The sequence below is a fragment of the Mobula hypostoma genome, chromosome 23 (genome assembly GCF_963921235.1).
Source record: "Mobula hypostoma chromosome 23, sMobHyp1.1, whole genome shotgun sequence".
NCBI classification, from domain to species: domain Eukaryota; kingdom Metazoa; phylum Chordata; class Chondrichthyes; order Myliobatiformes; family Myliobatidae; genus Mobula; species Mobula hypostoma.
The window spans coordinates 30,736,252-30,750,625 of NC_086119.1; the positions used below are offsets into that span (position 1 = coordinate 30,736,252).

General features: G+C 36.3%; 1 protein-coding gene across 4 annotated transcripts in view; it reads left to right on the forward strand.

Annotated features, from left to right (window-relative positions):
- Positions 1-89: 89 nt before the first annotated feature.
- LOC134336738 (unconventional myosin-XIX) overlaps positions 90-14,374 on the forward strand; it is a 61,289-nt gene continuing 47,004 nt past the window's right edge. For 2 of the 4 annotated variants that reach the window (XR_010015874.1, XM_063031152.1), the window contains exons 1-7: positions 90-224; positions 7,311-7,461; positions 8,690-8,838; positions 9,233-9,346; positions 9,791-9,923; positions 11,525-11,594; positions 11,954-12,056. Coding sequence is in view for 3 of the 4 variants with exons in the window: in XM_063031152.1 (XP_062887222.1) it covers positions 183-224; positions 7,311-7,461; positions 8,690-8,838; positions 9,233-9,346; positions 9,791-9,923; positions 11,525-11,594; positions 11,954-12,056 (762 nt within the window). In the remaining variant the exon portion in view is untranslated. Of the gene's footprint in view, positions 225-7,310; positions 7,462-8,689; positions 8,839-9,232; positions 9,347-9,790; positions 9,924-10,003; positions 10,685-11,524; positions 11,595-11,953; positions 12,057-14,374 lie in introns of those variants that run through there. The other 2 variants (XM_063031153.1, XM_063031155.1) reach the window with 2 other exon arrangements.

Below are 14,374 nucleotides of genomic sequence, written 5' to 3' on the forward strand. Positions count from 1 at the left end.
TGTCAAAGGTGAAGGAATGACGCGGGTTGCCGCCAGATCTCGCGAGATCGGAGCGGGCGCGTCCTTCAAAGTGGTTTGAACTTGCGAGTGGCGCCGGGAGAGTCGCTCTCGGTCCCGGTCTCGCTCCCGTTCCCGCGTCCACGGGTAGATGGGGTTGTGAGATAGTCGACATTGCGGCATGAATGGCCGTCTGTAACACTAACCGAGCCATGGCAGCACGCCAGGTAAGGGGTGGGTGGCTGGGACTGCTCCCTGTAAACCGTCCGGCCGAGGCACGGAGTTGAGCAGGTTTGACCATCAGGAGGGCGATGTCACCTTCACGTGCGGGGACATTCGCTGCAAATGTGGTTTTGCAAATATGGACGAACTGCGAAAGATAGAGTGTGAAATAAACACTAGTGACGCTTAAGAATTTGAAATTTCATATCTCGGCTCTCGTTACTGAGCTATTTTTAATCATGTTAAAATGTTGATTGTTGCTGATTCCTGAAAGGGGAAACATTTTTTTTGGATGGACGTTACTCTATAACCGGACGTGCCAGTAAATCAAAACTGAAGCTGCATACCTGTGTTCAGATGAGTAACCTATTAAAATACAAACGAAACACTGAACAGGGGAGCGCCACTTTTTTACTGTACAGTACTAATATTTCCAGAATCACTTGTATGTTTGGCCACTGTATGTAAAAAAGACCACACTAAATCAAGCTATTTTAACATTTTAACTATTATAGGCCATATAAGATTCAAGTTATTAATTTTGGACTGTTTTTAATACTTGATGCACGTATGGCCTTCTTCGCCCTATACCACCATGTATTGATACTTTATTTATGCGCAGACGATTCTGCCTATTTGCCTTCAAATCCACTTGGCTATTTATACTTAAAGTTACAGTTGTGTAACTAACAAGACAGAAAGTTTGTACACACGGAGCCCTGTGAATATCAAAAGTATGTAATTTGTTGTGATTCTGACGTCACAAAATTTTATAAAAAAAGCTATTGATTAGCATCTTAGACACTTCTTGGAGAGTATTCAAATTAACTTTCCTTCCAATTTATAAATGTGGTATAGTAAATGTTTTGTTAGTAGGAACAAAGCATTACTTTTGATCAGCCTAGTGTTCTGTGTTTTCCCACAGCTTTTCTTTACAGACATTGTTAGACAGTATGGTATTCCTTTAAAACGTCCTGATTTTAAGATTTGTCCCTATCTTTAAGAGGTGTCAGTGGAAAAATATTACCTGTCATGAAGCATATTTATTTCAGAAGACTGGCATTAAATAAAAATATTGGTGGAATTTAATCATTTTAAATGGCACACTTTGGAGTTATTCACATTTTTTGTTTTAATGTTTAGTCTCAAGTAATTAATTCTCTTACTTGATAGGGATAATAGTCATAAAATACAATGTGAATTTTCATTTGAAATCCAAACCAACTTTCTCCCCTTATTCAATATCAAAAACATACAGGACATAATGGCAAGTACAACATCAAATTCTGATGTGATCCTGGCCGTAACTGTTCAGCTTGCTCTCCAGGTTTGTGCATGAAGAATGACAAACTAGCTGGGTTAAAATGTGAGATTTGGTGCAAATAGAACTATGTTCCTTCAGGAAGAAAGGTGGGAATCTTGAGAATATGTTTTTAAGAGCAGAAGTTAAATTAAGGTTTTTACTTTCAAAAGTGACTTGTGATCAGAATCCGGTTTAATATCACCAGCATATGTTGTGAAATTTGTTAACTTAGTGCAGTGGTACATTGCAATGCATGATAATATAGAAAGAAGTAAATCAATTACAGTAAACATGTATGGATAATAAAATTAGTGCAAAAACAAATAATTTTTTTTAAAAGGTGAGGTAGTGTTCATGGGTTCAATGTCAATTCAGAAATTGTATGGCAGAGGGGAAGAAGCCGGTCCTGAATTGCTGAGTGTGTGCCTTCAGGCTTCTGTACCTCCTTCCTAACGATAACAATGAGATGGGGGCATGTCTTGGGTGATGAGGATCCTTAGTAATGGACGTCACCATTCTGAGGATCGATTGAAGATGCCTTGCGTACTAAGGAGGCTAGTACCCATGATGGAGCTGGCTCATTTTACAACTTTCTGTAGCTTCTTTCATGTAATCATTGAAACAATAAAGCTGATTGACTTAATTAACAAAAGACTTAACTAAGTTAAATACTGTCAATTTGATGTTACTTTGATTATGTTTAATTTGCATCAATAAACTTCTATTCTAAGCCTTAGTTTTGCTTTATATTGAATGGGAGCAGTTATAAAATGTGATGTTTCTGAATGTGCTGTAGGCACATACAGCTTTATACAGTCCAGCAATATGGATTCTTGGCATATTAAATATTATATATTAATTTTGACAGTAATAGATCATGTGTAAGGTGTTCATATTTATGGAAAGAATTTTTTCTTAAGATGGTAATTAAGACATTAAATTCCTAGTGTACATGGGAATTATGTTTCTCTTTAGCTGAAATGTGAATGGCTTGAATACCTTTCTGACTTTATTTCAGCCATCCTTTTGTATATGACTTTACAGTAACAGTCACATCATTGAAAAGATTTTTCTCAATACAACTTCCTCTTTCTTAAAGAAAAGTATTATTGTTAGAAGAATTTCATTAAAATTATTTCAGATTTGGTCATGGTGTTCTGTTACAGAAATTCCAAGTCAGAAATTAACTCTACCAGCCACAATGCATGCAAATGAAGTTACTGTTCTGGCTTTTGAATAACATATTAGATACAATATGATATTTAAATTTCAAAATAGCAACTTCTGTGGTGTAACTATTAGTAGCAACTTTTATCTTTTTTTGGGATAATGACTAAGATTATTATAAAATAACATGCTTGGTAAAATAATTTTAAGTGACTGTTGGAAAAGTTGTATTCATAGAGCCTTTTTAACATGTAGTAAAATATTAAAGCCATTCATTTGGAAAATGATCTAAACTGAAGTTATACTGCTCAGGTATGCAAGTTGTTATGTAATTTGTTTGGAAGCATCCATTCAAGAACTGAACAGACACCCCACTGCTGACTTTTCTTGTTGAGGAGTGCTGTTACATTTGGAACAATCTAATGGATACTGCAGCCTTTGTGCTTCTGATATTTCGGAAGTACATTTTTTTTCGTATTTCCCTGAGAAGAAAATGGCATTGTATCATATAATTCAATTGTGTATGCAAATGAATAAGTAGCTCAACCAGTTTTGCCCAGATTGAATTATGTTAGCTTTTTCTCATTAAAATTGATATGTGAATGATGGGTGTTACAATTTGGTGTTCTCAAATTGATTTTGAAAATATGCATGCTAGTATTTTGTATAGAGTTCTTTTTAATTTTATGTGCTCTGATCTTTGGCTCCTTGCTGGGGCATGATTCCTTGGTTGCTGCTATTTTTATAATGTACTCGTATCTAAGCAGTTGTACCATGTGATTGGCCTTTATTAGCAGGTTATTTGGGCATGTGATATTGCTCTATGACCTTGTCTGAAGTTCATTCGATAAATTCTTGTAATGGTTCTGAGTGGGCAATTGGGAATAATCAAGAGCCTGTCAGTTTATTATTATCAGGTCAACAACTCCATTATTCGTTATAACCAAGCCGTTGCAATACAGCCTCCCAAGTTACAGTAAACTAAGTCAGCAAGGAAAGCTATTGAGTCCAAGACCAAATGTGAACTGCTGCTTTTTTTCACTGACTTTTCCTCATTTTTCATTTGAACTGTTGGGGAGTTAGGGTTACATTTTGAAAGTCAAATCAGAAGAATAGGTTTCAACTGGTGTTAGAATTGCTGAAGAAGCAAAACCAGTAAAAATGAATTGAAGATGTTGGCCAACGTACAAATTAATAGCTCATTTGAAAATAACATTGAAGGATTACTGAGATGATAAAGATGTGAAAGCAAAGATCAGCAGATAATTAAAGAATATAAGACATTATGATGAAACCAAATAATTTGTTAGATTGAAGTCTTTGCTCCCTTGTTTATTTTTAAATCCAATAGCTTATAAATATATCAGAAATACCACCGTAGAAATAGGAAGTACAGTGTAATTGGGCAAACCTTTCAGCCTTCTTTAAACTAAAAGACCAAATCTATAACTGAAGAAACTGTGTTTTGCCTCTTTTAAGAAATATATTTTAAATGCAGCGGTAAGGCCGTGACAGGCAGCAATTACTACTGTTCACTTATAATTGTTCTTCAAAGCTGCTTGAGCTAACAGAATCCCAGTCTTAACTGCTGAAGTATTCAAATTCTTAAAAAGGAATTTGTACAGTTAGTGAGTCCTGATATTGGAGGCAAGACAGAATCTGACTATTTCTGGAACAAAATTATTTTAAAAGGAGGCATTCTCCAAGTAGAAAATGCACCTGCACATTCATCAGGGGTGTACTGTGGAGAAATGCAGAGCTTGTTCACACCTGAGAACACTAACTTCAATAATATCAATCAGCCCAAAGCATAATAAGAGCATCAAATATTTTCACTAACGGCGTTTGAATTGTCTTTGTGATGTACATACAATGAGCGGTGTCTCAGAAAGGCAGCATCCATTATTAAGGACCTCCAGCACCTAGAGCATGCCCTTTTTTCACTGTTACCATCAGGCAGGAGGTACAGAAGCCTGAAGGCACACACTCAGCGATTCAGGAACAACTTCTTCCCCTCTGCCATCCAATTCCTAAATGGACACAGAACCCTTGGACACTACCTCACTTTTTAAATATATATTATTTCTGGGGGTTTTTTTGCATGATTTTTAATCTATTCAATATACATATACTGTAATTGATTTACTTATTTACTCATCTATTTATTATATTTTTTTCTTCTATATTATGTATTGCGTTCAACTGCTGCTGCCAAGTTAAAAAATTTCACGACACATGCCGGTGATAATAAAACTGATTCTGATTCAATGCAGTTCAAATGAACATTAAGAATGTTTTGTATTTAGTTCCAAAATGTAGAATCAATTAGTAGTTTCAAGTACAGTTAATAAAATAAATTTGAGCAACAGGTATTGCAGCAAACAGGTTAGCTATACATAATTGACCAATGGGAGTATTGAGAAAATGTTAGAACAGTACAGATTAATTTAAACTGTGTATTGAGCAAAAGAAGGTTCCAAACAAGACTTGATGTGTGTCAAATGACTCTCTGCACTATATTGTGCAAGATGAAGATCCCATTGTTACAGAAAGGTTTAATTGGTAATGCTGTGACCATGATGGAAAAAATATATGGGTCCAGCAAAGAGCAAAATCAATGGGATTCTTTGTAACTGACATTTCTACTACACTCATGCATACTTGGACTTAAGGCAGTGTTTTTATTTCCTGTTGGGCTGTTTGCATGGGTGGTGGTGATATTGGGCAAGATGTTATTAAGCCTATGATTTGTGGGATGTGGCTAAGAACCTAGGAAGTGATAGAGGTAGGGTTGAAGAGTTTGGTTAATGTCAAAGGAAAGTAAAAGATTGTATATCTGGAGGAAGATGGAGCATTACAGACAAGTGTTCTTATCGGTTTTATGCAGTAGAATTTTTTTTGCATGTGTCATTAATCAAGAACACTTTTTGACTAGTGATTTTTGGATCAGCTGCAATTTGGAATGAAAGGCCAACAAAAGGGACATGGAGTGGTTCTGGTGATAAGATTCGTTAATATTCCATGAGGAATATAAAGGAAGCAGTAATTTTTTTAATTGGGAGGGGTAGAGGTGGCCATGGAAAGTCCTTGGCAAACAGGTTTAAGGAGAATCCCAAAGCATTTACTATGCTTATTAAGAGCAAGGGGTAAAAAGGCAGCCCTCTCAAGAACAAAAGAGGGAATTTATGTGTGGGTGCTGATTAAGTGGATGAGTTCTTAAATAAGTGGAATCAGCTTTCAATAAGGAGAAGGATATGGATGATGGTGAGATCAGGGAATCATATGTTGATATTTTAAGGCTTGTTGAGATACAAAAGAGGATATTAGATATTAGTTGGGTGTCTTTGAAAATGTTAAGGTGGATAAATTCCCAGGGCAGTGAACTATCCCAGAATACCAAGAAAGGAGAATGCTTGGGCCTCGACAAAATGTTGTTATCTTCAGCTGCAGACAAGGTCCCAAAAAATGAGAGAATAGCCAGTAATGTTCTTTTGCACAAGAGAGGTAATGGAAAATTCAGAAAATCATAGGGCAGTAGCCTTGGATCAGTGGTAAGGAAATTATTGGAGAAGATTCTTTGGGATAGAATTCACTTGCATTTAGAAAAGCATGGGCTTATTAGGAATTGTCCGCAGGGCTTTTTGCGAGGGAGGTCATGCTCACAAATTTTATTGAGGACATGATGAAGGTGATTGAAGGTAGGGTGGTGGATGTTATCTACATGGACTTTAGGAAAGCTTTTCACAAGGTCCCTTACGATAGGTTGGTCAAGAAGTTTGAGTCACAGGGTAAGTTGTGCATAAAACTGGGTTGGTTATAGAAGATAGAGGATTGTTATGGAGAAGATTTTTTTCTCTGACTGGAACTCTGAGACCAGCAGTGTTCCACAAGGATTAGTAATGAGACTACTGTAATAACTAAATGATTTGGACAAAATTTTAGGTAAGGTTGCAGATGACATTGCTGGAGATGAGGATCATGAGGAAGATTGTTGAAGGATCATTTAGGAATTTGGGTGGAGAAATGGTAGATGGATGAATGTGAAGTAATGCATTTTGGGAGGTCAAATGCAAGAGAAGTGTAAATAAAACACTGTTTATTATTTATTTATTGTGATACTGTGTGGAGCAGGTGATTCCAGCCCTTTGAGCAACACTGCCCAATTTAATCCTAACCACGGGACAATTAAGCAACCAGTCAGTACGTCTTTGGACTGTGGGAGGAAACCAGAGCACCTGGAGGAAGCCCTCACGTACATGGGAAAAATGCATAAACTCCTTACAGGCAGTGGCAGGAATTGAACTCGTCAATTTGTCAATTTTCTGAATTATGGATGTTTTATAAAAGCAGAACTGTTTGCCACCCAGGGATGTCATATACTCCTTTTATAATGGAACTCTTACCAGTTTATTCCAATAATAACAAAGCAGGTGATTTCAAGCTGAGGCTACATATTCTATGCGCTTAAGTGTGCAACATATTTGAGGATGACCTACCAAGTGCAGAGCTTCCATAATGTAACAAACTGGTCCCTCAAGTGAAATACTATCTGGCAAGAAAAATTAAACAAGAGCTGCTTTTCTTGAAGTATGTGGTGAAGGTCTTGTCATTCTGTTTTCAGGCTAATGGCTTCAGAGATTCCCAAAAGACTCTAGATTACACTACATTGACTCATGCAGCCAAAGAGGAGATAAAAGCTTTTCTCATTAATGAAGATGAGTTGCACCAGATTGATGATCTGACTAAAGTCAACCCAGTAACAACTGTCACAGGTATCTAATCAATTGGTGTTTTGTTTCTTCTGAAGTACTTTGTAAGCTGATTGACGTTTAGCATAACATTTGCTGAACAGAAGGCAGTATTGGAAGAGGAGGGCATATACACCTGAGTGAAGTACAACAGTAAATATGAAATAAGCCACTTAGAATGCCATGATAGACACCTTCTGAAAAATGAGCATAAGTAAAGGTTGATCCCTTTAACATTGTTTTTGGGATATGTTGGTTTGACAAGTTTATAGCGATGTTCTCCTGTGTGTCTTATCCAACTTCTGAGGTCTGGAACTTGCGACAAATGGTTCAAAAGCTGATTTTTAAAAAAAACTTCAAAATGCCCATCAAGCCATGACATGTCAGTGGAGAAAGTTAATATTTCAGGCCATTCATCAGGTGTTGGAAAAGTTTAAAAATCGAACAGTTTAAGTGACAGAAAAGAGTGAGTGGCTGGGAAGGTAGAGGCAATAAAAAATAGTAATTATATGATGGAGACCATGAATGACAGAAAAAATATTGCTGCTGGCTGAGGGACGATGCTAAAGGGTTGTTAACTACAACTGACCCATAAGGAGGGGTGTAAAGAAAAAATCACAACAAAGGACGGGGAAAAAATATGAAATCTTTTCACATTTAACAGATAGTAGTTGCTTGAACTCTAATGCATAATGCAGAAAATGGCACCTATTTTCAATTCCAGACACGTTGTAATCGGTAAATTTTCATCATTTTTCTCTTAATGGCTCCACTTTATACTATTTATTTACCGTTTGTCTCCATTCTGCCATAGACATTGTTCTCTCCACCGCTCCCCTTTCTTTGCAGATTAAAGTGTGTTTTATTTCTAACTTTTTTCCCTAGTTCTAATGAAAAGTTATCAAAATGAAATGTTAACCTTTGTTTCTCCATTTATAGGTGTTGCCTGTCATTGCCAAATGTTTCTAATTTTTGTTTTTATTTCAGACTTCCAATAACTATAGTTCTTGCCTTTTATAATGGAACTGCAGTGTAAACAAGACCTTGTATTTAAAAAGAAAATAGTTATTTTTGTAGATACTTGGTTGTTATGCACAGTGACTTGATAATCTAAATGGTTTGGATTACTTAGTTGAAATCTGAACCATTCAGATTAACAAGTCACTGTGCATAATGCATTAGATTACAGTATTTTTTTAATAAGCAATTTGTATGAATTGAACTGTGAATATTTTTTTTTAATGTCTCTTAGTTTTAAAATGTCTCCAGGCAAGATATGCAGCTGGTGTTTTTTACACTAATGCGGGTTGTACATTAGTGGGTCTAAATCCATTCCAGTCTGTGCCAAACTTGTATTCCTCTGAGGTCATGAAAGAATACCACAATGTGACTCGACCACAGGTAACTCAAGTACACTTCTGTGCTTTATTTGACTGCAATAAGCAAATAACATTATTCATCTTTGATTACAAATTCTATACATATATAAACAGAACATTAATATTTAATTTGTGTCCAGTTTATTCTGGTCATTTATTTGCGATCAGACCGTATTTAGATTAATACCCAAAGCTGAGTGAAAACTTCTGATTTGTGGACAATGCATATTAAGAATACAGAAGCTGCAGCTTATTGATTTGTGTAGTAAGAATGGTTAGAATCCAGGATATAGTCATCAGCAGCAGTTGCAGGTTCATATTAATACTAGTACCTTATTAAAATAATTTGAGAGGGTAGTTTTTACTGCTTTGTACAAAAACAAACTTTCAAAAAGTTAACTCTCTGTATTCTTTAGGAATTGAAACCTCACATCTTTGTGGTGGCTGAACAAGCCTTCAGGAATGTACAGAGTCACATTGAACCAATTAACCAATCACTAATAGTCAGTGGAGAGAGTGGTGCTGGAAAGGTAAGACATTAGCATGAGTAAGGTGGTTGGCTCCACCAAGAAACAATTCCTATAACTTAGCGAATTAACCAGCGTGGGTATGATTTTTGGAAAATGGATGTCAATGATTATAGTTAACTGATGGGTGCTGTAGGATTTCACTAAACTAGCTACATGGTATAGATAGTGAGGCACAATTATGACATTATATTATCTAATTTTATTTTATTTTGTAGTGGATTGACACATTTGTTTTCCTACCTCTCATCTGCTCCCAGTATGCTGACCAATGCTAAAGTGCTCCAGCATTCATCATATTTTCTTTGTTTAAAATTACACATCAGAAAGATGACCAAGGCACATGTCAGCAGAAGTACTAGTTCATAATAGCAATGTTTTCAAGATCCATAATAGAAAGCTTCTCAGAGCTTTGTCAAGCTAATTAATAAGATTTCCCTTTTGCAGACCTGGACGTCGCGTTGCCTTATGAATTACTTTGCCACAGTTGCTGCCTCAAACACTTCTATAAAGTGCCAAGAAAATGTGGAACGAATAGAAAAGAGAGTATTGGACTCCAATCCAGTGATGGAGGCATTTGGTAGTAAAACTTGTTGCTTATGTCAGATTGAATGTTTAAAAAATTGGCGCAGATGAAATATTATTTACTCTAGCATATGGGATCAAAGTCTAATTGTTTACAGGGCTGAATAGATTCTCAGATGTTGCAGAGTACGTATGTGCTAAGAATCATATAGAGCTGTATGAAATGATAGTGTTTGAAGGCTATCAGTCTTTGGTGTAAGAATGTCTACTGATTGTTGCTCCTTATTCTCCGTAAAGTTGTGAATATTGTTTCTGTGTTGTGAGTGGTGTATTAGTGTATCTATTTCAGTATTTTAAAAAAGTACAAAAGAGCTAATGTGTCTTCTGAAACTATATAAATAGCAAACAGTAAACTAAACATTCAAGTACATCATTCTGAATGTGGTGAGCATCATCTCAGACAATCTGAGAACAAGAAAGTAATTCCCTGTTTTGAGATATTGGAAAAAGTAGTTGACTAATTTTATATTGAGTGTGTGCACCACCTAGTGGACTACTGAAGGATGTCACTTGCTTAAATATTGGAGTAGTCGATCCGGTGTGGCCTCCTCTACGTTGGTGAAACCCGATACAGATTGGGGGACCGCTTCGTCGAGCACCTCCGCTCCGTCCGCCACAACAGACGGGATATCCCGGTTGCCACCCACTTCAGCTCTGCTTCACATTCCCATTCGGATATGTCCATACATGGCCTCCTCTACTGCCATAATGAAGCTAAACTCAGGTTGGAGGAGCAACACCTCATATACTGTCTAGGTAGTCTCCAGCCCCTTGGTATGAACATAGAATTCTCCAACTTCTGGTAATTCCCTCCCCCTCCCTTCCTCTATCCCTATTTCACTCTACCCCCTCCCCCAGCTGCCTATCACTTCCCTCATGGTTCCGCCTCCTTCTACTACCCATTGTGTTTTCCCCTATTCCTTCTTCACCTTTCCTGCCTATCCCCTCCCTGCTTCCCCTCCCCCACCCCTCTATCTTTCCCCTTACTGGTTTTTCACCTGGAACCTACCAGCCTTCTCCTCACCCCACCTTCTTTATAGAGCCTCTGCCCCTTCCTTCTTCAGTCCTGACAAAGGGTTCCGGCCCGAAACGTCGACTGATCATTTCCCCGGATGCTGCCCGACCTGCTGAGTTCGTCCAGCGTGTTGTAAATATTGGAGAAGGCAGCTACTCATTTTCTGGTCAGATAATGTGTACTACAATAAGATTGCTGGTTAGTTTTGAAAGATGTGGCAAAAGGAATACAAAAAAATTCGCAAAAAGAAAACGGGCTTGGAAATGAAAATATCAGGATATTCACAAAATAAAGAAAAATAATTTGAAATGAAAATCTTGGCAAACTGTTTCATGCTGGCTATTATGCTATGCATGGATATTTAATTCTTTTTTTCGAATTAAAAAAAATCATATATGGGATGTGTTTAATGCTGAACTTATTTGTAGCATGGAATATTTTAAATGTTTTCCAGTCAATTTTATTTTGTTTAATAAAATGTTATGAAATTAGGCAGCTTTTGGAAACTGAAATGAGATTTGCCAAGGCAACCATAAAAATGATGCAGTGACTGGTTACTAATCTCACTTACTGTTTCACAGGAAATGCATCCACGCTAAGGAATCACAACAGTAGCCGATTTGGAAAGTACATCCAACTCCATTTAGACAGGTAATTTTTGGAACACTGAATGTGTTTATTCAACATCCTGTAATTTTTTTTCACAGTTAGTACTTGTGCAGGAGCATTCAAAAAGAATTGTTGAATTCAGTAAACTTATCTGTAAGTGATATTATAATACCCCTTATAATCTTGGACAGTAAATATCACCCAGTTTTCCTTCTGCCTTTTTAACAACAAATATTTCTGAATGTTGTGGGGATAGGGAGAAGAGTACTGGGAGAGAAATGACTGTTAAATGTTTTTCTTGAAGTTTTTATGTAAATTGCTTAGGGAAATCTGTAATTAAGTAACAGAGAAACATCTTCTTTTCCAGTCCTTTTTTTGCAGCATTTTGCTTTATTTTCCAGATCTCAGCAGTTGCAGGGAGCTTCTGTGCAAACTTACCTATTGGAGAAAACACGAGTTGCCTACCAAGCTCCTCATGAAAGAAATTTTCACATTTTTTATCAGGTAGGATTTTGGTGTATTGCATGCGATGTGGCTTCTTCTAATATGTTAGAATTCAAACTGGAAGCAAACAGTAATAATCGATTCATGGGACAAGTTTCATAAATCATTAAATTCTGCTGCAGCTCATATTATAAAAGGAAAATAGCATCAATTTTTCAGTGATACATTTATGTAGCCGAAACAAAGTGATGGAAGCACTTGGTAGATAAGGTGGCTTCTGTTGAGCAAGCAGGCGCAGATTTATTATTTCTTTTTTTTTAAATTTTATTTTTATTTGGATAAGGAGTTCACAATTATCATGTACTTTTTTCACACATATAACCTTTTCCATTTTTTTATATGTATAAAACTACAATTATTTATACATTCTTAAGTACACATTGAGATGATATAAAAGCAAAATAAACATTTAAATAGATAATTATGTACTGTGGTAAATCTAACCTATTAGGCTAAGTAATGAAATTAGTTGTTAAGAAAAATGGTAAGAATAGTTTCCATACAACCCTTCTGGACCATTTCCACTGGTCCAAAATGTTGATACAAGCCTATATACCAACCATTGTAGGTGTTTATATCCCAATTTGTTCGTGCTTGTTCCTGCCTGCAGACATAATTATCCAATCCCTATGTACTTATTTACTTAATTTTTTCATTTTTTTTTTATCCCTTTCCCAAATCTTTCCCTTTACTTGTGTTAATTCTCTATTTTCCAAAAAAAACAACAAACATTTAGACTAGGGGTGCTTACGTTAGCAATATTACTGTGTTGATGAGAAGAGCAATATAAATCATTAGGAGAGTCATCTAAAGTCTGCTCGCATTGGGGTTATATATTCAATCCATTTATTCCAGATTTGATAAAATGTTTCTTTTTGAGTTCTCAGGGAGTAAGTCAACTTTTCCATTTAAAATATTTCCAAGATAATTTCGTACCAATCTTCTAATGTAGGTGGTATTGGATTTAGCCATTTTCTAGTGATTGATTTCTTACTTGCCGCTAAGAGGGCCTGCAGCAACTTTATATCTTCCTTCTGTTCAAGGAACAATACATGCCCCAAATAGAGCGTCTCAAAGTTCAGAGGTATCTGGGACCTAAGTACCTTAACTAATGTTCTATGAATACCTTCCCAAAATAGACTTAATTTAGGGCAATCCCAGAAAATATGAAAATGATTTGCCTCCTTGGAGCCGCACCTTCTCCAACACATCACATTTGTATCTTTATATTTTTCCTGATATGGGATCTTGAAGTATCTTATAATGTTTTTCCAACAATGTTCTCTCCAAGTCAAAGAATTAGTCGAGGACCATTGAAAGCTGCAGATTTTCCCCCAAGCCTCCTCTGAAAGTACCAACCCCGCTTCTTTCTCCCACTTCTCTTTAATATACAGTGTATTTACATTTTTAGCATGGGAGAGTGCATTATATAGGCGAGAAACTGATTTACTAGGTATTGAACTGCAAGCCGAATTCAGAATCTTGAAAAATTCTAATTCTACTGTTGATAGGTCTGTATATCTACAACTCTGGTTAACATAGTTTCGTATTTGAAGGTACCTAAAAAAGTCATTATGTTCTAGGCCATGTTTGTCCTGCAGGATTTGGAAACTTTGTAATACTCTTTTATCTATAAATGAGAGGTAGGTTGTAAGACCTTTCTTTATCCATAGCTCAAATCTTTTATCTCCTCTGTTGGGAAGGAATTTGGTATCATATGCACACCATCTAAAGAGTTTTAGCATGTTATTAATTCCACATGAATTAACCACCTTCTGCCATACTTTTAGTGTAAGATTTATCCAAGCATTATTAAATTTTTCCAACTGGGCCATCAATCCTTTGTCAGCTATTGAGGCCTGAAGAGGAAAACTGTCAACTAATCCAAATTCTATTTCCTTCCATCTAGCCTTATATTCCCTATTACACCAATTTAACAGAGGGGTTATCTGTGAGGCATAAAAATAATTTCTCAGGCAAGGAAGAACCATACCTCCTCTTTCCTTCCCTAACTGTAAGGTGTTATATCGAATTCTAGGTTTCCTTCCTTGCCAAATGAAGCGGGAAATCCATTTGTCCCATTCCCTGAATTGATTATCATCCACCTCCACTGGTAGAGTACGGAAAAGATATAATAACCGAGGAAGAATATTCATTTTTATAGTATTTATCCTTGAATTTAAACTTAAAAAGGGGATAAGATTCCATCTATGCATATCTAGATTTATTATTTCATTGTAGTTTAGACTCTGAATATAAAAATAATCACTTGTTTGCTCTTTTCTCGTATGTTGACTATTTATGTAGTTTTTTTTTGC